The following is a 26300-nucleotide window of genomic DNA, read 5'->3' on the forward strand; positions in this document are numbered from 1 at the left end:
GCTTTATCAACCCCGGTTATACTTTTGGCCATTCTGTGGCAATGAGTTCCACAAGTTAATTGTGCTTTGTAGGAATGTTTGTGATGGAATCATTACTGTGAATGTTCCAACTTTGAAAAATAATGTTGCATTAACATAGGTTTTTCCATTTAAACATGCATGTGCATGCCTGTGTGTATGTATTTGTATAGGTAGATATATGGTTATTTAAATAACCATTTAAAAATGGAGTAGAGTAGAACATATTGGACAGCTCCTGTTTTCTCTTTCCTACAGATTTCCTGTTCCTCAAGTCCAACAGTAACATCAAGTTCTGGTAGCTGTAGCTCATTATCATCTATTGGACCTCTTTGTAGGCAAAGATCATTAGCAAATGGTGCTTTGTGTTCTGAGTTTAGCCCATCAGGTGTTTTTTCACCAAATTCTTGCTACCCAAAAGCACCAGGTTTTGAACGAGAGGATCAGGTATGTAAATATTAGAATTTAAAATAAAATTTTGGGGGAGATACAATTAGAGTCTACTGGAATTCTTTCTTTTGTTTCCCTCAACTCTCTAAATTTCATTTTGATTTCTTAACCTACTTCCTCAGCACTTTGAGATGGCATTATTGCTAATGCATGCTATAGATCTTAGTAATGTGTTGTATAAAATTGTGAAAATGTTTAAAGAGCACAATTCCTGATGTAAAAGCAAAAATATTTTCCTAACCTGTTTTGTCTTTAAAACACACCTACATAGATTTTCAAATATATTCAGTTGGAGTAATTTTGGCTTTTTAAAATATTTATTATAGATTTTAGACGGAAGTGCAATTGCTAGCATAGTCAATAACAGAAAAGGAATGCTTCCATTTACAAAGTCCTCAGTGGTTAACAGATTACCATACATGTGTTAGATGCAGTGAAAGCACATGTTTTATGTAGAAATTTATCATGTACTCAATGTACTGTTTGATTTATTATACCATTAGATTAATGCACAAATTTCCTTAAGTCTTTAAAATATTCAGTTAGTGTCTTTTACTTAAGAATTTCCTCCCAAACTACAAAGGACTCATTTTTGCTACAAAATATTACCCATTAGAGGTTTAATCATGCTCCATTTAAAATCAATGGGAAGATACCCATTGACATCAGTAGATGTCTAGATTGGCTCTACCACAACTAGTCACAGAATTTAAGGCCAGAAGGGATCACCCAGTCTAACCATCTGTATATCACAGGTCAACAATACCCAGATTCTAAACCCAACAACCAAAATTCTACCAAAATATTATACCCCTGAAAAGACTCGATTATTATGTGCCACAAGCAGAGAATAGGAAGAACTGAGGTGCACCAATGCCTTACACTCCCACAGTGACAGGGAAATGATTGAGGTATACCAAGAAAATCTGGGAAGTAACCTGTAGCCACATGCTGCAAAGGAAGGTTAAAAAAAAAACCTTCATGGTCAGTGCCAGTTTGACTTGAGGGGAAATTCCTTCCCTAGCCCACATGCAGTGATCTATTAGACTCTGACAGAAGAGCAAGAATGAGCCAAGCACCTGCAAGAATGGTTGTGTCAGTGTCCCAACCCTCCCTTTCTGATTTCCCATCTTCAGCCATAGCCATTCTTGATGCTCTGGGCAAAAGAGAGTTAAAAAAAAAATCTGAGAGCAAGGAGGAGAGTGGAAATCCTTTCCTGACTCTTACAGGTGGTTGGCTGCAACTTGAAGTATGAGGTTTTTGGGAATATAAGATGTAAATTGGAAATGAATCCCAGGGCTGTTCCCTGCCAACATTGTATCATTGAAGTATGCATTGTTGTGATGTCCTTGGACCAGCTTATTTAAAAAGATGCTTTGTTTCTTACACGAAACATTGTTATTGGCAGTGGGAAAAGTTATAACAAAGGAAATGTCATTGTTGACAGCAGGCTATCTAGCTGTATAGCTCTCATTTATTATATACAGGCAGTCCCCGGGTTACATGGATCTGACTTACATCGGATCCCTACTTACAAACGGGGTGAGGCAACCCCGCACTAGCTGCTTCCCCCCAGCAGACCAGGGAGACGCGAAGCTAGCACGCCCCCCCCCCCCCAGCAGACCAGGGAGACGCGAAGCTATTGCGCCCCCCCTCCCCCCAGCAGACCAGGGAGACGCGGAACGGCTTTTCTCAGCAGACACCTCAGCTTGAGAATAAAGGACTGAGGGATGTGAGGTGTGGGAGAATAAAACTGAGCTCTGGAGAAATGTTTGGCTAGAGTTTCCCCTACAATATGTACCAGGTCCAACTTACATACAAATTCAACTTAAGAACAAACCTACAGTCCCTATCTTGTACGTAACCCAGGGACTGCCTGTACACATCAAAAAACCCACTCTCCAGCACCCAAATCCACTTGATTATATGTTAAACCTGTCTATTATATATTTTAGAGAGTTTATCTGTCTGTGTGTGTCTGATCAAGAAATTGTAAATGGTAAGAGCTGGGGTTTGGTTATGTCAGGAAAACAGGATGTGCCTGGAATGGGATTGCTTCTCAGAAAACCAACAGAGAAGAAACACAATCACCAGATCAAGTATATAGTTCTCAGTATTGACATAACTGAATTAATTGTGAAAGAGACTGAACCAAGATGAGCCAGAAACATATGATGAACCTGGAATAGGATTGCTTCTCAATAAACATTACAGAAAAGAGATAAAACATTGAAATTTGGAGTAGTGCTGTGTTTTGGCACAACTAAATCAATGCTTAAGGTTTGAAAACTAGACAACAATGTTTTTGGAAACTAAATTGACTATAGCTCATTGTTGTTAAAACATAGCGAGTGATAATAATTCATAGGGGATGAAGACAAAAAATGGAATTCCCATTTAAAATTTTTACAAAAAAAATTAGAGAGAAATTTTAACTATCCCTCTTATAAAGGAATCCAACATAAAAATTAACTTCATAAAAATAACGTATTTTAAAAAAATATCATTTAAATAAAACATGTACATTTTTCTTTTATTTTCCAAAAATCCCCAACCCCTTCATTGAGTTAAGGACCAGAGCAATGCTGAGTAAATCTGCTAGTAATAAATACAGGGTATTCCTGTCATTTGCTTTATTCAGATTTGTGATGTCTACTGTACTTTGACTACTATACTAGTCTTTATACTTTGAATTAATAAATAGCGTTAGCGTGCCTTCTGCTTTCCCACACCATCTCTTCACTTACAAATCTAGACCAACACTGTCATTCGCCAGAAAAGTCACTTGCTCAGCTTTGTTTATACTAAACAGTGCTTCGTCAGTTCTGTTCATTTGAGTTCCCTCTGGTTACTACTTCATCTCTCCTACATCAGACATCTACCTCTATCCTCCATTGCTCTACCTTGCCATTCTTTCAGCTTTAATCCATCAGAATATATAGAATGGGGGATCCTATCCTGGGAAGTTGTGATTAACAATTCAAGAAGGATGTTGTAAATTAGAGAGGAATCAGAGAAATAACCATAAATTGATAAGGGATTAGAAAACATATCTTACAGTGGGAGATTCAGAGTTCAATCTATCTAATTTAACAAAGAGAAGGTTAACAGGTGATTTGATAAAATCTTTTAAGTATAAATATCTACCGAGGGTGCAAATAAATTTAACAATATTCTCTTCAGTCTAGCAGAGAAAGATACAACACAATTTAATGTCTGGAAGTTGAAGCTAGACAAAATCAGACAGTAAGTGATTGAACACTGGAACAGTTTTCCAAGGGGGGTTATGTATGCTCCATTACTATTTTTAATTCAGAATTGGTTGTTTTTCTAAAAATTATGTTTTAGGAATTATTTTGGTGAAGTTATGACCTGTGTTACACAGGAGATCATAAAGATGATCACAGTGGTTCTGTCTGGCCTTGCAATCTACAACTTTGCTTTTGCTTATTCGATTCCTCCCATCTCTTCTATTGACTCACATCCTTTTACCGCTCTAGTGTGAGACTGTCCAAGTCTTCAGTTGCTTAACACCTATTCCTGGGCTTCATAATTTGTCTGCAAGAAGTCTGTGACAATATGGACTTCTTTGTGGTTATGAAACTGTTTTCATATTTTTGCTTCCAATGGATAGTGCTGTCTCATAAGGTTCTTTTCAGTGATCAGACGTTGATTTACTGACCACACATGGTATAATCCTTTTACTTTATTAACTAGTTCCATGAAGACCACTTAACTTGCAAAATCAACTCTGTGTAATATACTCTATGTAACTCTATGTAATATATGCATATGATAACATTGTTAAGATTGTGATGGCAAAATTAAATAGGCTGCAGCCAAAATGTTTTCAGCTCACTTACAAAGCTGTTGTTTTGTTAAATCTGTTTCCTTAAACAAACACAGAAGAAAAAATAGAAGGAGAAGAGGTGGTCATCTTTAGATGAGCGAGATGTCAGGGTGTGACGGCGCGTTGGGGTTTTCCCGTCTCCTGCACCCCCGTAATTTCACGGACAGACTCCACCAGCCAGTAGAATAGAGGGAGTTTATTGCTTCTCCAGGATACAGCGCAGATGTCATCTGGTTACAGGAACTGGGGCTAGGAGGCCTCAGTTCCTCCCCTTGAGATGGGGGGTGGCTGGCCCCTACAATCCCAGCCCCCTCCCTAGCTCCTTCTCCCCTGCTTCCCAGACCGAAACTAACCCACTCTCCCCCAGCCAGGGGCGGCATTCCATCTTCCTTTGTTTCTCTCCCTGGGGGTAGCTGGTCGGACAGGTTGAGAGACCCTTTTTGCATAATGACTCGTCCTCTGCCCTGCTCAGCCAGCAGAGTTCACCCACAGCCCACTGCCCCAGCATAGCAACCAGCAAGGTACCCCCACTACGTCACACAAGGTTATTAAAGCAGGCCATTCTTAGCCAAGCACAACTTTCTTGTCTATTGCTATTCAGCCAAGCTGGAGGCCAAAAAGTTGGAGGCCAATCTGTTTGACAGGTGAAGTTTCAAATATTCTGTTCCATCACAGGACTTAACTCTTTATGTAGGTTTGAAATGGCAGTGTTGTGATCAGTTTGTTCCAGATAGTAGGACATAGCTGCTGACAGCCAAGCACTAAGTATTTATAATACATTGATATTTGACTAAGGGTTTTTTTTTTCCAGGTGAAACAGAAAAGCTTGCCAGCCGACAATTATCAGAAAATAAATGAACAAGACAGTAAGCAGGTATTGTCAGTAAAAGCATTATATATGTGTCCCTTTTTGTTGCTTATGTATCTAGCACCAAAGATGTGTCTGGAATTAGTACAGTCTAAAATGAGTACTGTAGATGAAGGGCACAGAGTGCTTGAGGAGGAAAACTGAGGCACTGTGATCAAGAATACATGTCTCAAAGGCTACACAGGTTTTGATTTGGTTGCTTTGTCCTTTAAAATTATGGGACTGTTTAATTTTGTGAGACTTCTTGAGGAAGTGGGATTTGAGAGGGAGGAGACATGAAATGAATGAGAAGTTTGGGCAGAATACAGAAATTGTTATGAGATCAACAGGAGAGAACTGCAGGTAATTAAGGAGAGACAACTAGATTATTGAGGATCTTGGAGGTGGTGAGTACAAAATCCATAATTTGTTTTTATAATTTGTTGATATGATCTACAGACAGTGAAGGGATTTTCAGATAGTAATGCATTGCTTATGTAAGATAGAGGATTTGCACAAAACAGTTTTGGAACAGATAAGTGTGGAGAAGGTATATTTAAGCAAAAAACAGGGTCTAGACAAGAGCCCTGGTGATAAGGGAGAAGAATGGGCAAATTTTCGAGTTATTGTGGGGCTAAACCCATCTGGAATTAGAGATAGTATTGAATCTGTATGAGTGTTGAAAATTCAGCCAACTTTCACATATGTGGAAATAGAAGGCTGATGGAGTCACTGACAGATGTGGATATAGGAGAGTGTAGAAGGAGGATTTTGAATGGAAGAGGAGGTTGCTACTTCTGAACAATCTGAATTTCTGCTAGTAGGAGAGGGAAGCATCCAGGTGAAAATGTGAGAGCTCAGGTGGAAAAATTAATAAGTGTCCTAAGAGTAGGGATGTAAATACCCCTTAAAACAGTTAACCAGTTAAACAGTTAAAATTATATAATTTAACTGGTTAAAAAGACTGGTGCAGAGCAGCAGTGGCTGGGGTCCTGTGGCGGGGGGTTCTCCTGCCCGAGAGCTACTGCTGCAGCAAGGGTCCTGCCAGCCAGGCCCTGCCATGGGCTGGGTGTGTGTACACTCTGGCCGTGCCCACCCTTCCAATTAACCAGTTACTAGGTAAGCATGCTGAGTAACCAGTAACCTTTTACTTCCCTACCTAAAAATAAAAAAAATTAAGGGTAAATATCTGGAGAACAGCAGCTGAGACCAGGAGGGGCCACTTAAACACCAAAGAAGGGGTCATGAAGTGGTAGAAGAATGAGAAGAGCACATAGTCTAAAACGGGTGGGATACCTGTGGCCCCTGGCTTGCCTGGATCTGGGCCCTGAGGCTCAGCACACCCACCCCCTCCCCCGAGTGTTGGAGAGTCTGCACTGGCACTCCAGTCCCTCTGCTATCCCACCATGGGGTTAGAGCACACAAAATCTACTAACCTAGGGGTCAGCAGCCCCCAACCCAAAAAAGATTTCCCCACTCCTGGTCTAATGCCAAGATCAAGAAGGATGAGAACAGAAAAGAAGCTTTGGAGACTGGACAGTTGGGCATTTTGGCACCTGATGAACTTAGCAAAAACGTGTAAGTGAGAACATAAGAGCAGCCAGACTGGGTCAGACCAAAGGTCCATCTAGTATCCTATCTAGAAATGTTAAATATCGGTTAATTGAATAGTTGATTAACCTCATCAATTCTTACTGGTTACTCGACTATTCTATAGTCACCAGGGGTGGGGCCGGCAGCCAGTGCACTCGGGCCCCTCACCTGAGGAGCCCCCTGTCACTCCAGCTGCTGCCTCTGTATCAGAGGCAGCAGAGCAGGGTACCAGGGAGAAGCTGGTCCACGAGAGGATCCAGTTTAAAAAACAGTTCCTCTCATTGACCAACTGCCTGTTGTCCCGCGCTGCTGCCTCTGATACAGGCATTAAGATGAAAGTGGACAGAGGTTTAAGCTTTAAGAGAAGGGAGTTCTTTCAAGGAGATGGGTAGGGAAGGCAATAATTGGTAACTGAAGAGGCTGGATAGAATAATGTTTGTTTAAATGTAGCTGGGAACATGCAAGAGGGTGAGTGGAAGGATGAGGGGGAGGAGGTCAGGTGACTGGATCTGATAGCAACAAGAATGGAGATTGAGCTAGACACTAGGAGCGAGTGACACTTCACTCAGGGCTGAAGTGGAAAAGAGAAACTCACTATAGGGAACTAAGGCTACACAGTGCTATTTTTCCTCTACACATTAATCTGAGAGACTCTGGGCAGCAAAGAGGAGAAGCTGAGCAAGAGACTGAGAGGAAAGAGTCCAAAGTGTCAAGTGCCTATGGTTGTAAGAGTGAGGATTTGACCAAGAAGGAAGAAGTAACTTTGTTTGGCAAGGAATATGATTGTGCTGACTGAGGAGAGGAACAAACTGGCATGGTCTCTGGAATTTCTCCAGAGATATCCATTAGTGGAGGAGTGAGGTAAGGCTGAGAGTCAGAAAGAGGAGCAAGAGTTAATTATGGATGGAAGTATGTAATTGTTAATGGAGAGCCTGGACTCAGCTGAGAAGAGTGTTTGAAATATCCTTCTGGGTGTGAGAAGTGACTTTCAGGTGTGTTTTATAGTCACATTTTCTACGCATGTATAATCTAGAATGTTTGGTAGTTAGGTTAACTCTAATCATGTGTCAATTACAATTTTCCTCATGAGACATCTTTACACGATAGGCACTAATTTTAATGGGTGTTTTTTGTTTGCAGTGTATAATAACTGCAAACACAATTATGGAATATAGAGAAATAGAAATATTTACCTCGTTCTTAACATTCTTTTTTTTTTTTTTAGTTTTTAAAAATAATGTAACCACCTTGTAAATACAACAGGAAAAACTCTGTTCTGTTCAGATTATTTTCTACAGTTGGGGAACTTGAGTTCTTCTTCAAGTAATTGCTCATGTCCATTCCATGTAGGTATGCATGCGCAGTGTGCATGTGTCATCGGAAATGTTTCCCTTAGCAGTACCCGTTGGGCCACCAGGGGAACCCCCTGGAGTGGTGCCACTATACTGGCCAGTATATACCGCAGCTGGCCCTCCACTCTCTCCATTCCTTTTTGCCACTCATGATGGTCATTGCTCTTGCTCTGCAAGCACCCTTTAGCAGTTCACCTAGTGTTAGAGTTCTTTGTTAAAATTTCAGTTTATTGTTCTTACTAGCTTCTTAAGTAGCTGTTAAATATTTCATCATGTGCTAAAGATTCAGCAGGGCATGCCTGGGCCTCAAGGCTTCAAGCCCTGGGAGAAGTCCCAGAGGCCTATGCCCTGCAGAGACGCTCATTTTGCCTGCCTTACGTGCCTCAGTGAGGCCCATTTGTCCGAAGCCTGTAAAATCTGTAAGGCTTTCAAGCCGCACACAAAGCAAGAGAAAGAATCGCGGTTGAAGATTATACTTGTGAAGGTGGCTTTGTGCCTGGCATTGGCAACCGACCCAGCAGGGCCAGCCCAAGCCATTTGCGCACCCTGGGCCCATGATGCATGCGCGGCCCCGCCCCCAGGTGCCCGGCACATGCGTGGCGCCGGCACATGCGTGGCACTGCCCCCACCCAGCCTGGCAGCCCTGCGCAGCGCCCCCTATAATGGGGTGCCCCGGGCAGTAGCCCGCCTGGCCTGTACCTTGGGTTGGCTCTGTGACCCAGCTTTGGCAACTCAGAGTTCACTGGCCTTAGTGTGGGAGGCATCAGGCCATTCATGCACCTCCCCAGCACGGCGTAAACCTCAGCACCGGTCTCAGTTTCCGGTGACCCAGAAGAAGAGGAGGTCTAGGAGGGGTAGGTCACCTCCAAGACACATGTCCTCCTTGCACCCTCACATGGGGCACACTGCACCATCGAGTGCCATGCCCGGACCATCGTGGCCAGGCAAACATCAAACTAATCCATGATGAGACACTATCCTAGCGTGGGACTTCCTGGAGCCCTCTACTCTGGAGACTTTCGAGGCAGCTGGAGACTTGATCAAACTGTCCTCTTCCCCCACCTTTGTACCGGCACCGGCCCCAGCCAAGGATTGTGACCTGGGTTGGCACCAATCAATGGTCTGGGCACCCAGTAGCCCGGGCCCAGAAGCAAGAGGTCATCCTTTCTGCAGCCCAGTACTGGGTGCGGCACTGCCCACAGCCTCAGCACTCGTGGCAGCCTCAACCCTGGCCCACGCCTTGGTATGGCACCGGTACAAGGTCCTCAGGTGGTACCGAGTGCGGCACCAAGCTCTACAGCTGCCGGCCCTTCCCCAGTGGGCTAACTAGCACTGGCACCAGCCATGCCTCACCCTTCTCCCCAGCATTGGGGCAAGCCGAAGTCGATGGCCCAGCACGCCCCAACTGGGAGATCACCGGCTGCAACTGCCTCTGCTCCACCCTGGTCAACCTCGGAGTACTCGATCAAATCAGAGGCAGAGTCGGGATGGTCACCTGGATCCAGGTCCCGGCACCGCACCCCTTTTGGCCTTTCCACATCCCCCATGGTCTTCACGAAGTGCATGGCGGTTGTTGCCGCCTCTCTGAGGGTATGTCTACACTACCCTCCTAGTTCGAACTAGGAGGGTAATGTATGCATACCGCACTTGCTAATGAAGCCCGGGATTTGAATTTCCTGGGCTTCATTAGCATAAGCGGGGAGCCGCCATTTTTAAATCCCCGCTGCTTCGAACCCCGTGTAGCGCGGCTACACGGGGCTCGAACTAGGTAGTTCGGACTAGGGTGCCTATTCCGAACTACCGGTACACCTCGTTTCACGAGGAGTAACAGTAATTCGGAATAGGCACCTAGTCCGAACTACCTAGTTCGAGCCCCGTGTAGCCGTGCTACACGGGGTTCGAAGCAGCGGGGATTTAAAAATGGCGGCTCCCCGCTTATGCTAATGAAGCCCGGGAAATTCAAATCCCGGGCTTCATTAGCAAGTGCGGTATGCATACATTACCCCGCTAGTTCGAACTAGGAGGGTAGTGTAGACATACCCTGAGAGAGCTTTCCCAGCATTACATAGGAATTCTGTAGCAAAGGAATTGGATTCTATCCATTCTTCAGGGAGACATTCAACTACATTATACCTTGACTTTAGCAAAGCTTTTGATATGGGCGGTAAGGTGGATAGAAAGCTGGCTAGATTGTTGGGCTCAACATGTAGTGATTAATGGCAGCCGGTATCAAGTGGAGTGCCCCTCGGGTTGGTCCTGGGCCTGGTTTTGTTGAACATCTTCATTAATGATCTGGATAATAGGATGGATTGTACCCTCAGAAAGTTTGTGGATAACACTAAGCTGGGGGAGAGGTAGCTAAGTTAGAGGGTAGGGATAGGGTCCAGAGTGACCTAGAACATACTGGAGGATTAGGCCAAAAGAAACCTGATGAGGTTCCACATGGACAAGTACAGAATGCTGCACTTAGGAATAGAAGAAACCTAGGCACTTCTATAGGCTGGGGACTGACTGGCTAAATGGCAGTTGTGCAGAAAAGGACCTGAGGATTGCAGTGGATGCCAAGTTGGATATGGGTCAACAGTGTGCCCTTGTTGCCAAAGGGCTAAAGGCATTTTGGGCTGCATTAGCAGGAACATTGCCAACAGATCAAGGGAAGTGATAATTCCCCTCTATTCAGCATCCAATTTTAGGCCCCCAACTACATAAAGGGAGGTAGACAAATTGGACAGAGTCCAGCAGAGAGCAACACAAATTTTTAGGGGGATAGGGCACATGACTTGTGAGGATAGGCTGAAGGAACTGGGCTTATTTAATCTGCAGATGAGAAAAATGAGGGGGAGGGTGATAGCTCAGTGGTTTGAGCATTGGCCTGCTAAACCCAGGGTTGTGAGTTCAATCCTTGTGGAGGCCATTTAGGGATTTGGGGCAAAAATTCATCAGGTGTGGTACTTGGTCCTGCTGCGAAGGCAGGGGACTGGACTTGATGACCTTTCAAGGTCCATTCCAGTTCTAGGAGATAGGCAATCTCCATTATTTAATTAAAAAAAAAAAAGGATGGAGCTAGACTACTTTCAGTGGTAGTAGATGACAGAATGAGGAGCAATGATCTCAAGTTGCTGTGGGGGAGATGTAGATTGACTATTAGGGAAAAACTATTTCAGTAGTAGGATGGTGAAGCATTGGAAAGACTTACCTAGAGAGGTGGTGGAATCTCCAGCCTTATCGGTTTTTAAAGCTGGGCTTGACAAAGCCCTGGCTAGAATGTTTTAGTTGGGATTGGTCCTGCTTTTAGCAGGGGATTGGACTCCATGACCTCTTAAGGTTTCTTCCAGCCCTAATCTTCTGATTAACTAGCTAGACCATCCTTTCTCTTCCTGCAGTTCCCTGTCTCATTCATTACCTGGCTACTTTTCACGGATTCCTGTTTCACTCAAACACTGCGATACTTGGGAAGTAAAGTTGTAGATCTCAGAGTAATGGCATATTGTACTCTAGTATTCCACAAACAAAAGATGGTCCAGTAAAAATATTACCTTCTCCACTTTGTGTCTCTAATATCCTGGAACCAACATGTTTACAGCTACATTGCATTCAACAGTCTCTCCAAGAATTCTCTCATAGGTTGAATGAAAAAGGTGAATGAACTGAGAATTTAAGAGATTTCACAATTGAGAGCTAGACTTCACATTGAGTACTGTACTAGAAATGTAGACTTAGAACTTTCAGGGAGGAGATTCAGCTGCCCACCATAACGCTTTGAAATGCATGCATAATAAATCAGTGAAATCAACATAATACACCCCACTATCCATGTGTGCAAGATTTTATAGACAATTCAACAGTACATCATCATGGTAGGATAAGAAAACTAAAAAAAATCTGGTAATATCCAAATGCATAATTGGCCTTTGAGAATGAGCATGTAGAAATTGTTCATCTGTTCTACAACCAGCCTCGTTTCCATAATATACCCATATCTGTAATCTGACTGGATACCACCAATGATATTGGCACCAATCAGATTAGCACTTCTGCAGAGAACTACGGTATTAATACAGATTCAGTGGTCCTGAGTCTTAGGCACTGATGTATGTTCCATACATTGTTACTGAAGCTCAAAATTATTATTTTGGTTTTTTTTTAAGTAAGAGACTAAAAATATTGGGTTCTGCACAAACTCGCTCCAGACTTTTTGAACTTAGTTTTCCTATTCAGAATCCTAATTGATTATATTTAATAAATTTGTAGGGGAAAAAACTGTCTTGAATCAAAGACCTTAACTTCTTTCCTTCTGTCAGCTGCTACAGGTAAGCAGCACAGATGTATAAATGCCTTATGTACAATCATATTTTGACGCAATGCTTGCTAACTTGGACACTAATTTATATGAGATATAGATGTATGAGTCTGTATGTTTATGTCTAAAGAATGGATTAAATGAGCTAAAGCGTCTGGATATTATATGCCTCAGATATCTATGATAATTTTTATATAGGAATACAAAATTGGCCTCAGTCACCTCTTGCATGGATTTTTCTTTTGGAATTGTTCCTCAGCTGTTCCAGCCTGTTGTATCGCATGACACACATTTTCTGGGAGCAATTTCCAAACCGTTGAAATGTGTTAGCTATGTCAAGCATATTTGCTGCCAAATACACAGGAACATGATCCTATATTCATTAATGCCATAGATTCTTCTATTGTGAACATTTAAATAAACAAAGGTTTGGGAGGCATTATATAGATTATAATATTATTTTAATAATTTTGTTTTCAAATGCGTTTTGCTTATTTTATTTGTATATTTTTAAACAGAATCATCTCAGTGTTTTTTCAGTGGTTAATCCACTTGCTTCGAGTATAACATCCAGTATAACTTCTAGTCTGGCTTCCAGTATTGGATCAGATAATTCATCCCCAACAGCTCCGTCAGTTATCAGTGCCAAAGCTGTCCCGTTCTACCCTGGCAGCAATACAGTTGAATCAGTTATAGGTAAGTCTGAGCTTTTCCCCTTTTACTGCACGTGTTTTGTAGTTTTTTCGAGGTTATTCTATTTTAATATACATTCAGAAAATACATACTGAAAAGGACAGTTACAGTTTATGAACTTATTTAAAATTAATACTTGGAATTGAATTTAATGCTTTTCCAAATAAGCATCTTTTGTACTTCTCTGATGGAAATTTAGGAATTATCACCCTGGATTTATTAATGGATCATTGAATCTGGTATTCTGACTCTGGCAGCAGTCAGTATTTAAAAAGTTGTAAAACTTTGATAATATTTTAATCTGTATTCTTATTGGAGAGGAGTTATTTTCTGGTCTGCTGCTGGTGATCAATTCATACTATCAGACATGAAGAATGATATTATTTTAGAATTGTATTCCAGCAAGTGTAATTGCTAATTGTTTTATTTAATAGAAATGTGAATTCCTTCTTTGAGAAATTGTCCCTATATATTCTATTCTTAATGTTCACGAGGTTGGAATCTTTTGGCCAACAGTTTTAGTTGGGGCTCCGAATGTGCCCTGAATGTTCTTGTGCCATGTACTGGGCTTCAGATGGTTTACTTTGCCACCTTGCCCTAAACCAAGGCAGAGCTTTGACTGTTTGTTTGTCACCCCATCCTGAACTAAGACTGGGCTTTGATTGTTTACCGTGCTGCCCTGCCCTGAACTGAGGCTGAGCTTTGACTGTATTACTTTGCCGCCCTACTCTGAAGCAAGGGCTTGGGCCTCCAAATTCCCACCCTGAGCAAGGGCCTGGACTCTGGACCAAAACCCCCGCTAATTCCCCAAACAGGCTGAACAGGGTGTAGTGGGTCAGAGTGGCCGCCCACTGACCCCGAGGGGAAGGCACCCCTCCATGAGCCCTACAGGTTTACAGAGTGCATCACAAAACAAATACTGCCAACTATTATTGAAGAGGGCTCTGAAGCATAGTTGGGCATGCTCCCTCAGGGAGGCATAAGGATCTTGCGCAAAAGGTTTTTTGCACAAAATGGCCACGGCCACACTGCTTGTTTTTGTGCAAAAACCCCTTGCACAAAAACAACTTAGAATAGATTATGTAAATGAAGCACAACAAAATGCTAATCAGTGCTTCATTTGCATTGCCTTTTCCAGCAAAAGCCGTAGTGTAGACATAGCCACAGTGTTTGTTCAAGATCCTTACCAATCTTCCGTTCCAGAGACTTCAGCCCTCTTGTTAGAAGAACCCCTCTTTATTAGCATGGAAGACCTCTGGCCTTTTGTGTCCTGGTTGGCTTCCTTCTCTCCTATATCTTCCTACATTTGCCCGAGACAAATTCTTTTGTCTTTTGACTAGGGTAAAGTGGGCTCACGCACAGCTTGTCAAACACATTTTAAAGAACATAAGTCTAGCACACATTCAGAATTTTTGTATGTAAGCCATATATTCATCATGCCAGAATTTTAATAAGTGGGTTATTAATTTTCCAATGATACCTTACATACTATCTTTTATATATAGATTATAATAATATTAGCTGAAGTGAAATTGTTAGGCTTGACAAGTGCTGCTAACGGAGTAGTGACCACAGACAATATTATAGCACAGGGTACAAAGATTAAAACACAGAGTAGTTTACCCCAAAATGAAAGCAATATAAATCTCCATATGTTTATTTAGTTACGGAGTAATTAAAGTCGGGTGCTCATTAGGTTGTTGAGGCCCCATCTGTACCCTGTCTTGTTGTTCTCCATGGGGTTTTTCTCCTGTGCTTATTCTAGTCTAGCAAACACACACAGTTTTAAGTGCTTTTTTTCCCCTACATGTGTCTGAAAGAGAGAAGAGCCAGTATTTATAAAAGCCCCAGACTACTTTTCTTTCCTAGCTTGTTTTTCCAGCCAGGCTTCTCCTTCCCCCTATTATATTAGGATGGTTCAGTCAGTTTCCCTTGGCCTACTGCTTTGTCTCTTCTGTAGATTCATAGATTTTTTTTTTTGAAGCCAGAACTGATCTTTATGATATAATCTGACTTGTGAGAGTGTCTGTTCTGAATCATTTCCTTCATCCATCCATCAGGGAAGGGGATAAAAAGGGATAAAACAGCAGCAGGGCTGTTGCTGCTGTTTTACTTGATGTGAAACCTAGTTGATCAGGACTAAAGGTAAGGGGAATTCTGATAGTCCTGTCCCACATAGCTTGAAGCTCAAGACTCCCTCCTTCCCCCCCCCAACCCCCCCCCCTCTATTTTCTTTTTTGAGTAGTGTTCCTAGGGGTGCTCCACTGTAGGTATTTCTGTGTACCTGCACCTCTACTCAGAGATTTTAGGTAGCAGTGTACATTTATCCTGCACATGACCCCAACTATACATACAATGTGATGGGGGCTAATTTAGCTATAACTAATCAGGAAAGAGACCTTGGAGTCATCGTGGATAGTCCACTGCAGCGACAGTCAAAAAAGCAAACAGGATGTTAGGAATCATTAAAAGAGGGATAGAGAATAAGACAGAGAATGTCTTATTGCCCTTATATAAATCCATGGTACGCCCACATCTTGAATACTGCATACAGATGTGGTCTCCTCATCTCAAAAAAGATATACAGTAAAACCTGTGCTGTCCGAACCTAACTATCTGGAAAACTTTAGTAACCGGCAAAATTTAGAAACCAGGGGTTGGGCGCAGCCGCGCGGCGCTGCACTTTGATCCTGCCAGCATGAGGCAGGGCGCAGCCTTGTGGCACGCTGCTTTAATCTGGCTGGTGCGAGGCTGGGCCGGGCAGCTGGCAGACTCTACGGCACGGTAGTCGCAGCTACAGCGGGGAGAGAGTGCTTGCCACTTATGTCAGCGGGGGGGAGGGTACCAGTGATTTGGATCCAGAGAATGACTAAACTTTTAGTTTTGATTTGTTACTGTGCCTTATAATAATTACAGTACTGTTTGCATTTAATAAAATAAGTTTTACTATTATTGTCCATTGTTTTTTCCTAGGTTAATGGGACCCTCAGATAACCAGAATTTTTAGAAATCCAGAACGCTCTAATCCCCAAGCATACCAGATAACACAGGTTTTACTGTACTAGCATTAGAAAAAGTTCAGAGAAAGGTAACTAAAATGATTAGGGGTTTGGAATGGGTCCCATATGAGGAGAGATTAAAGAGACTGGGACTTTTCAGTTTGGAAAAGAGGAGACTAAGGGGGGATATGATAGAGGTATATAAAATCATGAGTGGTGTGGAGAAAGTAAATAAGGAAAAGTTATTTACTTGTTCCCATAACATAAGAACTAGGGGGTCAGCAAATGAAATTAATGGGCAGCTGGTTTAAAACAAATAAAAGGAAGTTCTTCATACAGTCGACAGTCAACCGATGGAACTCCTTGCCTGATGAGGTTGTGAAGGCTAGGACTATAACAGGGATTAAAAGAGAACTAGATAAATTAATGGAGGCTAAGTTCATTAATGGCTATTAGCCAGAATGGGCAAGGAATGGTATCCCTAGCCTCTATTTGTCAGAGGGTGGAAATGGATGGCAGAAGAGAAATCGCTTGATCATTACCTGTTCGATTCACTCCCTTTGGGGCACTTGGCATTGGCCACTGTCGGCAGACAAGATACTGGCCTGGATGGACATTTGGTCTGACCCAGATAGGCCATTCTTATGTTCTTTGTTGTCCCTGTCTTATCTGCATCATTAACATAAGTAGTAGGGTTTGTTTTGTTTTGTTTTGTTTCCTTTGTTTTATATAATAGTGTTTCCTTTTTATCCTGTTGGGATTTTTAAAAAAGAAGAAAAAGGGCAGAAATGTAAACTAAAGTTCTATCTGGATGTATTTCTCCCCCTTTCCTACATAGTCTGGGAGAGTCCCATATCTCTTAGGCTACGTCTACATTGGCCCCTTTTCCGGAAGGGGCATGGTAATTTTTGAAATCGCAATAGGGAAACGCGCGGGGGATTTAAATATCCCCCGCGGAATTTAAATAAAAATGTCTGCCGCTTTTTTCCGGCTTTTAGAAAAGCCGGAAAAGAGCGTCTACACTGGCCCCGATCCTCCGGAAAAAAAGCCCTTTTCCGGAGGATCTTATTCTTACTTCAAAGTAGCAATAAGATCCTCCGGAAAATGGCTTTTTTTCCGGAGGATCGGGGCCAGTGTAGACGCTCTTTTCCGGCTTTTCTAACCCTAAGCGGTTCCCCAGTGCAGTCAGCATGCTTCAGTACCAGCGGCTCTGAGGTATGGTACCTATAAACATCAGGGTGCCTCTGCTATGAGATCTGCCACACTTCGTAGAGACACAGCAAACACAAGTTCAAGTTTGAGTGTTTCTCATGGATTCACCATAGAATCATAGAACTGGAAGGGACCTTGAGAGGTCATTAAGTCCAGTCCCCTCCCCTCATGGCACGACCCAGTGCTATCTAGACCATCCCTGAGAGATGTCTGTCTAACCTGCTCTTAAATATCTCCAGAGATGGAGATTTCTCAACCTCCCTGGGCAATTTATTGCAGTGTTTAACCATCCTGACAGTTAGGAAGTTTTTCTTAATGTCCAACCTAAACCTCCCTTGCTGCAGTTTAAGCCCATTGCTTCTTTTCCTATCATCAGAGGCCAAGGAGAACAATTTTTCTCCCTTCTCCTTGTGACACCCTTTCCAAACTAAACAAGCCCAGTTCTTTCAGCCTTCATTGATAGGTCATGTTCTCTAGACCTTTAATCATTCTTGTTACTCTTCTCTGGACCTTCTCCAGTTTCTCCACATCTTTCTTGAAATGTGGTTCCCAGAACTGGACACAATACTCCAACTGAGGCCTAATTAGCGCAGAGTAGAGCGGAACAATGACTTAATGTGTGTTGCTCACAACACTCCTGTTAATGCAACCCAGAATGGATTACTTTGCATTCGTCCTTATTAAACTTCATCCTATTTTTCCTCAGACCATTTCTCCAGTTTGTCCAGATCATTTTGAATTATTATCCTGTCCTCCAAAGCAGTTGCAACCCCGCCAAGCTTTGTATCCTCTGCAAACTTAATAATCATACTCTCTATGCCAATATCTAAATAATTGATGAAGATCTTGAACAAAAATCGTCCCAAAAAAGACCCCTGCAGAATCCCACTTCTTCTTCGAGTGGCCCCGTGAGTGCTCCACTCTAGGTGTTGGGTCCCGTCCCAGCACCGCGACTCGGAGATTTCTCATAGCCGTGCTCCGCCGGCTTGCACATGCGTGCTTCCCCAGTGAGGCGTTCGTGCCTTTGATCAGCCACGTGCGAGCCGGCAACTGTCAGTTCCTCTCAACCACCTCAGGTCGCGGTCGGAGCTCCCTGAGTATTTCTCTTCAGAATGTTTTCAATCAGTTTTTGCATCTGTAAATCGTTAAATTTGTTAGTATTAGTCGTGTTCCTGTTAGTTTGTTCTCCTGTTCGTAAGAAAGTTTAAAAAAAAAAAAAAAAAAAAAAAGCTTTTTTCCTCAAGCCGCTTCTCTTAAAGTGCTGTGCAAAGCGTTAAAAGTGAAATTGACAAGGCTTCACACAGGGCTTATACAGGCATTTATTCTGTACTCATTCTGAAAATGCCTGGATTGACTGGTTTTAAAAAGTGTTTGGCATGCCGGGAGCCCATGCCAATGGCTGACAGCCATGACACCTGCATTAGGTGCCTGGGGGAAGCTCATGTCCCCGAGAAGTGCACCCATTGTAGAAAATTAACATCGAGAGCCCAGAGGGAGCGGGAGATGGAGATCCGCATGCTGATGTTCGGGAAGGCGTTGCAGCCTGATCCGATCCCTCCCACAGCCACAAAAGCCCCCGAACAAAAACGCAGGGCAGCTTCCCCAGGACCAATTGGCTCAAAGCGATCAAAGCCATCCCCAGCGCGATCCCTCCCTTCAGTAGCTACAGCGTCTTCAGAGGCGTCCAAAATGACCCCCAGGGGGTCTGGACAAATCTGCTGGGGCGGCCATCAGAGAGCCCCCACCGCCGAGAGTGAGAGCGGCTTCGGCGTCAGCATCGGGAGCGGTGCTGCAGCTAGCCAGCAAGTCTGCACCGGCCTCAGCTGTGCGCTCTGTGAAATTGACACCGGTGCCGCAGTTGACCAGCCGCTCTGCACCGGCTTCAGCGGCACTGGCTTTAACAGCGCCGGCCTCACCGGCCCTGCTTATGGTGGCACCGTCCTCCACGGCACCGTCTCCTGTGGCACTGGGCTCCAAGACAGAAGGTCTTGATGCCTCAGCCCCGGCACCGCTGCAGACTGCGGTACCGGGCATTCTGCCAGCACCAGCATCAACAACTCCTTTCCCCGGCACCGCTCCACTGCCATTCGGTGCCTGGTTCTTCTGTGGCTGTTAAGTCAGAAGACACCTCCCTACATAGGAAGGCATTATCAAAGACTCATTATAGAGACAGATCCCTGCCTCCACATTTTTCACGGTGAAGGGACGGTCGCTATCGTGACTATAGTGTTTCTCCTACACGGGTCACGTATGGACGGCGTAATTATAGCAACGCAGTATATCTAGAAACACATAGGTCCCATTCATGGTCCCGCTCACCCAGTCAATCCTCAAGATACGAGTCTGGTAGATGCTCCCCATGCTGCATCTATTATATCCAGCATGGTAGTGCACGCTTGCACTCCTCCCCATTGTGTTCTGAGCGCTATTATCACAGCTACCATAGACCATATGATGATTGTCCCCGGTGTGATCGTACATCGTCCTCCCGTAGGGGATCCTCCTGCATTTGTCAGCCATCGAGTGCAAAATACTTATCTCATCAATCACAACACCTAGACTCACCTTCTCTATCTAGGAGTCCAAGGATCCAACTAGACCAGTCCGAGCCGGAAGAGGGGCTGCTGTCTGATGTTGAAGACCCCAAACCGGAAACTTCTCCAGCAGACTGCTCCTCGTCATCTCCGGATGAGGCGATATTTCCAGCTGACATCTCTCCACCGGATGATCTGAAACAATTTCAAGACCTGTTTAAACGTGTGGCAGGCACACAGGAAATACAGTTAATGGATGTTCCGGTTAAAAAGCACTGTCTCTTGAAAAACCTCTGTCCACAACAATGTGCAAAAATCGCCTTACCTATTGATGATGCAATCATGGATGTGGCAGATGAGATATGGCAGACCCCAACATCGGTTACACCTACGAGTAAAAAGGCCGACAAAGTATTTTGTACTGGCGAAAGGATTGGACTTCTTGTTCAGTCATCATCAGCCCTAACTCATTAGTAGTAGATGCAGCACAACGTAGGGCTAAAGCGCCACAGAACAAAAATACACTTCCGGACAAGGACAATAAAAAATTGGACATTTTTGGTAGGAAGGTCTACTCCTCAGCCACACTTCTACTGTGCATTGCAAATTATTTGGCTCATCTATCCAACCATAATTTTGATAATTATTCCAAATTAGCAGAGTTACTTCATCATCTCCCGGACAACAAGAAGCCACTCTTGAAGGCAATAGTTCAAGAAGGGTACGCATCGTGTAGCACGGCATTGCAGATAGCCATGGATGTGGCTGACACAGCGGCTAGAGCTACTGCCATAGGTATTGCCATGAGGAGATCATCATGGCTGTCATCTGCAGGAGCCCCAAAGGAGATGCAAAGCAAGGTTGAGGACCTACCGTTTGACAAGCTTAAGTTTTTTGCGGTGAACACCGACGAAGTCCTCCACTCGGGAAAAGATTCATGCACCACTCTATGTACACTTGGGATGTATACTCCCTCCTTCAAACGTAGATGTTATTTTCCTTATCAGCGAAGATCTGATTTTAATTTATCCAGACAACAATCACGTCCCTTCGACAATCAACGCCATAGACAACGTCCTCAGCGCAAACGACCCCAACAGGGCCGTTTGACCAGGCCCTGATGACCAATCCCCCAGTCATCAACTAAGCAGCAAATTTGACTTGTCTGTCGAGGATGCAAGCCAGCTACCCGCAATCAACACGGAAGACGAGACTATCCATCTTTTTCATCATTGCCTACGGTCATTTTATCATCGTTGGTCCGACATCACGGACAGATGGATACTAGAAGTAGTGCAGTCCAGCCTCTCCATTCCCTTTTTCTCTATTCCCCCTACCATTCCCCCTGCCCCGTCCCTTTTCAGGGACCCCTCTCACGAGCAACTGCTACAACAGGAAGTTCAACATTTGCTCGCCATTGGGGCAATAGAGAGAGTTCCCAAGCAGTTCTGGGGAAAAGGCTTTTATTCCCGATATTTTCTCACGCCAAAAAAGTTGGGAGGTTGGAGACCCATTCTAGATCTTCGAAAGCTAAATCTGCACCTTTGGAAGTTTAGTTTCAAGATGGTAACCTTAACAACTATCATTCCGTCATTGAACAAAGGGGATTGGCTTGCAGTCCTCGACTTATATGATACTTATTTCTACATAGCTATCCACGTGGCTCTCAGATGTTTTCTCCATTTTCAATTGGGGAACGAGCACTATCAATATAAAGTCCTGCCCTTCAGTCTGGCATGTGCTCCCAGGATTTTCACCAAAACGTTGGCAGTGGTTGCGGCCCATCTGCACAGATTGGGAGTGACAATCTTCCCCTATTTGGATGATTGCCTCATCAGAGGCTTGACTTATTCGGAAACATGGCATATGGTTCGAACAGTGTCCTGCACATTTGCTGCTCTGGGCCTTCTCATAAATGTGAAGAAGTCATCACTAGTTCCATCCCAGAACCTCGTCTTTATAGGCGCACGACTCAGTTCTACCATGGCATGAGCATACTTACCAACGGAACGTTTTACAGCAATCAAAGATCTGGTGCACACTGTCGTACACGCTCCGACAATTCCCACACGCGTTTGTCTACAGTTAATGGGGCATATGGCTGCTGCCACTGTTGTAGTACGCAACGCAAGGTTACGTTTTCGTTGCCTCCAGCACTGGCTGGCCACCGTTTACGTTCCAGCGAAGCACAGTGTTCACAGGCCAATAGTGGTGTCGCAGTATGTCCGGGAGTCCCTACAATGGTGGGTCAACCCAGCCAATCTTCTTGTGGGCGTCCCGTTTCATCGCCCACAACCTACAAAACAGATAACAGATGCTTCCCTAACGGGTTGGGGAGTTCACATGGACAGTCCAGGGACGATGGACGACACAGGAAATGCTATTGCATATCAATGTCCTCGAGTTGAGAGCGGTAGGCCATGCTTGCAAGCATTTTCGGTCGCAGATTCTGAATATAGCTACCAGGATTTTGACGGACAATGTGGCGACCATGTTTTACATCAACAGACAAGGAGGTGCCTGGTCTCGTTCTCTTTGTGCGGAGAGCATTCGCTTATGGAATTGGTGGATCAACAACACCACCATTCTAACAGCTTTGTATCTTCCAGGTGTCGACAACTTAATAGCGAACTCTCTCAGCAGGCGTTTCCCTCACGACCATGAGTGGGACGTTCACACGGATGTACTGACTCGTATTTTTGCCCGATGGGGGTTTCCGGCGATAGATTTATTTGCGACGGAACACAATACAAAATACCCCGCCTATTGTTCAAGAGCCGGAATAGGACGTCACTCTCTGGGGGACACCTTCCTTCTCCACTGGGGAAGATTGTTACTATATGCCTTTCCCCCAGTAGTCTTTATTTCCAAGGTTCTTGAGAAGATCGACACAGACAGAGCCAGGGTAATCCTTCTAGCTCCGGCGTGGGCTGGTCAGCCTTGGTTTTCAATGCTCCACCGTATGTCAGTGAGAGCCCCGTATCCTCTGCCTTCTCTTCCGACTCTGTTGACCCAAGACTACAGATCTCTCAGTCACCCAAGACCCGAAGTTCTGCACCTCACGGCGTGGATGCCTGTTGGTTTACCGACTCCGAGCAGTCCTATTCTCAGCGAGTCAGGGAAGTCTTAGTGCATAGTAGGAAACAATCTACCCAATCAGCTTATACAGCTAAGTGGTCCAGGTTCCAGGGGTGCGCTGATAATGATGTAGATCCTCATTCCACAACTCTACCCTGTATATTACAATACCTCTTGCAACTGGATGACAACGGCCTGGCAGTCGCATCTCTATGAGTACATTTGGCAGCAATTAATGCATTCCATCGTAGGGATAGGGATGTCTCCTTGTTTGCGCACCCCATTACAAAAAGATTTTTGAAGGGGCTCTCGAACCTTCATCCTCCGCGGAGACCTCCTCCACCTCTATGGAACTTAGATCTAATCCTACAAACTTTGACTCAACCTCCCTTTGAGCCCTTGGCTACAGTACCATTGCACTTACTCACTGTCAAGCTTTTCTTCCTCCTAGCCCTCACATCTGCTCGCAGAGTGAGTGAGAGAGCAGCTTTTATGGCCTCACTTCCATATACAATTTTTTCCAAGGATTCGGTGACGTTGAGGACCCATCTGGCATTTATTCGAAAGGTTTTTTTCTGAATTCCATATAAATGAGCCGGTGGTTTTGCCATGTTTCTCCCCTAAACGCCATATCTCAATGCAAGCAGCACTGCTACACATGTTGGATGTGAGGAGATCCTTAGCGTTTTACATTGATAGAACGCGGGATTTTAGAAAGACCATTTAATAGCATCATTAGCACACTGTTCAAAGGGACAACCTCTAACTTCTCAGCACATCTCCAGGCTGATAGTTTCATGTATATCCATGTGTCACTCGCTATGAGAGAAGCCTCTCCCTTCTCTTCCGAGGGCTCATTTGACTAGAGCAGTTGCTACAGCCACAGCTTTTCTGAGCGGAGTGTCTTTTCGTGACATATGCAGAGCAGCAACACGGTCTTCTAATGTGACTTTTATGAAGCGTTATGCTATAATCAATCAGTTTGCTTCAGACTCTTTTGTGGCTATAGCAGTACATAATCGTGCTGGTAGTCTTGTTTCCGGAGCGCTCTGACTCTGTCCTAGGTACTGCTCCAGAGTCACCTAGAGTGGAGCACCCATGGGGCCACTCGAAGAAGAAGAAGTTACTCACCCTGTGAAGTAACGATTGTTCTTCGAGATATGCCCTGTGGGTGCTTCACGACCCGCCCTTCCTCCCCACTCCGGAATTGTTTATTTGTTTTTCAGATGAGCGGGTGAGAGGAACTGACTGTTGCCGGCTCGCACGCAGCTGATCAAAGGTGCAAACGCCTCGCTGGGGAAGCACACATGCACGAGCCGGAAGAACACGACTATGAGAAATCTCTGAGCCACAGCGCCGGGACGGGACCTGACACCTAGAGTGGAGCACCCACGGGGCACATCTTGAAGAACAATTGTTACTTCACAGGGTGAGTAACTTCTTATGTCCTTCCACAGCATTTAGAAGTCTCATAGATATGGGACAACCTTCAAATTTTGGCCAGAAACTGCTTGGTAGTTCATATGCCAACGCGTACCTTCTTAGCCTGTAATGCCTGGATGTTTGTTCATGAGATGTCTTCAGATATGGCTCACTTCTGTCTATTCCCCAAACAAGGACAGACTAACCAAACTGCTCTCATGGTGAGGCAATCACTGGGCTGCTGGAAAGACTCATCCAATATCTTAGTAGGCATTCCATTTGTGCAACTGCCGCCGATGCAGACTCTAACAAGAGATCTGCCTAATAGGATGGGGAGCTCATCTACATGACTGTGAAGTTCAAGGCAAGTGATCTTCTAGAGAAGACACCTATATCAGTCTCTTGGTGCTAAAGGCCATTAGGAACACCTTTGCACACTTTCTGCCTTTCATGAAGGTTATGGAAGACAATATAATCTGTTTTACATTAATTCCCAGGAGGGTGCCCGATCTTCTTCCCGCTGCATGAAAACATTCAAATTTTGAAATTGGTGTATCCATCACAATGTGTTCATGTCAGGTATCTGCCTACCAGGGATACAGAACATGACAGTTGACAATCTGTCAGAACTTTTTTCATGACCACAAATGGCAGCTGAACTCAGAGGTGTTTTGAGATATATTCACCCTCTAAGGAATTCCAACTGCAGTCTCTTCTCTACTTCCTGGAACAAATAATGTCTTTGTCACTCCAGGCCAGCAATGGAGCAGTAACATTGACTGGGAGACTTCCTCATTCTTCCATGGAACAGAGACCTCTTGTATGCCTTTCATCCTCTGTGCAAGGTCCAGTTGAAAATTTGACAAGACCAAGGGAGAGTTATTCTGATTGTCCCCTCCTGGCCAAGGCAAATTTTGTTTCCTTATCTGACATACGTGGCTAGTTCATCTTTGGCTCATTTCCCACCTACTCTCTCAAAGTAATATGTAGATACTTCATCCCAAGCTGTGGCTCTTCTGCTTCTAGGCTTGGCTCCTTCTTGGTTCCCAGACTTAGAAATAGAATTGTCTGATGAGATGAAAGATGTATTGCTCCACAGCTGAAAGTCAAATGCTTGATGTACTTACCTACAAAAATCGAAACAATTCCAAATTTGGTATCATTCTAAGAAATCAGACTCAATCTTGTCTTCCCTCCCTCTAATTTTAAACTATGTGTTAGACCACAAGGGGTCAAAACTTTCATTCAGCTCCTCTTTAAGGTACATCTTGCAGCCATAATGGCTATTCACCATCAGGTAAGTGAAAACTCAGTGTTCATTTACCCGCTAATGCTTTAAGGGCACTGGGAGTCTCTTTCCGCATGTTAGATTACACACTCCAACTTAGGATCTTAAACTTGTTCTCAAAGCTTTGACTAGACACTGCCTATGAGCACATGAAAAGTTGCTGTCTCTTATACCTGTCCATGAAGACAGCATTTCTAATTGCCATCACCTCAGCTAGGTGCATATGAAAAAAGCAGCCCTATTGACATGCCCATAATACACTCTTTTATAACAACTAAGTAATTCTGAGGCACCATCCCTAGTTTCCCCTAAAGTTGCCTCCACTTTCCATATGAATCAACAGATTCATCTTCCTGTTTTTGTTTGTTTGTACCAAAACCACATAGTGACAACAGGGAGGCAGTGCTGCATATGATAAATGTTTGAAAAGCAAGAGCATTCTACTTGGACAGGACTAAAGACTTCAGGAAGTCACCTAAACTCTTTCTTTCATTCATGGAAAGATCCAAAGGCTCTGCAATATCAGCTCAAAGACTATCCAAATGGATCTTGCATTATATTTATAACTTTTATCAAGCATGCTATCTGTTACCTTTGTCTGGAATCCGTGCTCACTCTACAAAGTCAATTTCTACCTCAGTCGCATTTCTTAAAAATGTCCCTA

At 44.0% G+C, this 26300-nt stretch overlaps 1 protein-coding gene across 5 annotated transcripts in view; it reads left to right on the plus strand.

Annotated features, from left to right (window-relative positions):
- Nucleotides 1–26300, plus strand: part of UNKL (unk like zinc finger) — a 147178-nt gene that overhangs the window by 99127 nt on the left and 21751 nt on the right. For 3 of the 5 annotated variants that reach the window (XM_089769357.1, XM_075899983.2, XM_075899985.2), the window contains 3 exons: nt 277–465; nt 5130–5192; nt 12929–13106. In XM_089769357.1, the coding sequence (XP_089625483.1) occupies nt 277–465; nt 5130–5192; nt 12929–13106 (430 nt within the window). The remainder of the gene's footprint in view (nt 1–276; nt 466–5129; nt 5193–12928; nt 13107–26300) is intronic. The other 2 variants (XM_089769358.1, XM_075899990.2) reach the window with 1 other exon arrangement.

Source organism: Pelodiscus sinensis, chromosome 15 (genome assembly GCF_052426305.1).
Source record: "Pelodiscus sinensis isolate ZL-2025 chromosome 15, ASM5242630v1, whole genome shotgun sequence".
NCBI lineage: Eukaryota > Metazoa > Chordata > Testudines > Trionychidae > Pelodiscus > Pelodiscus sinensis.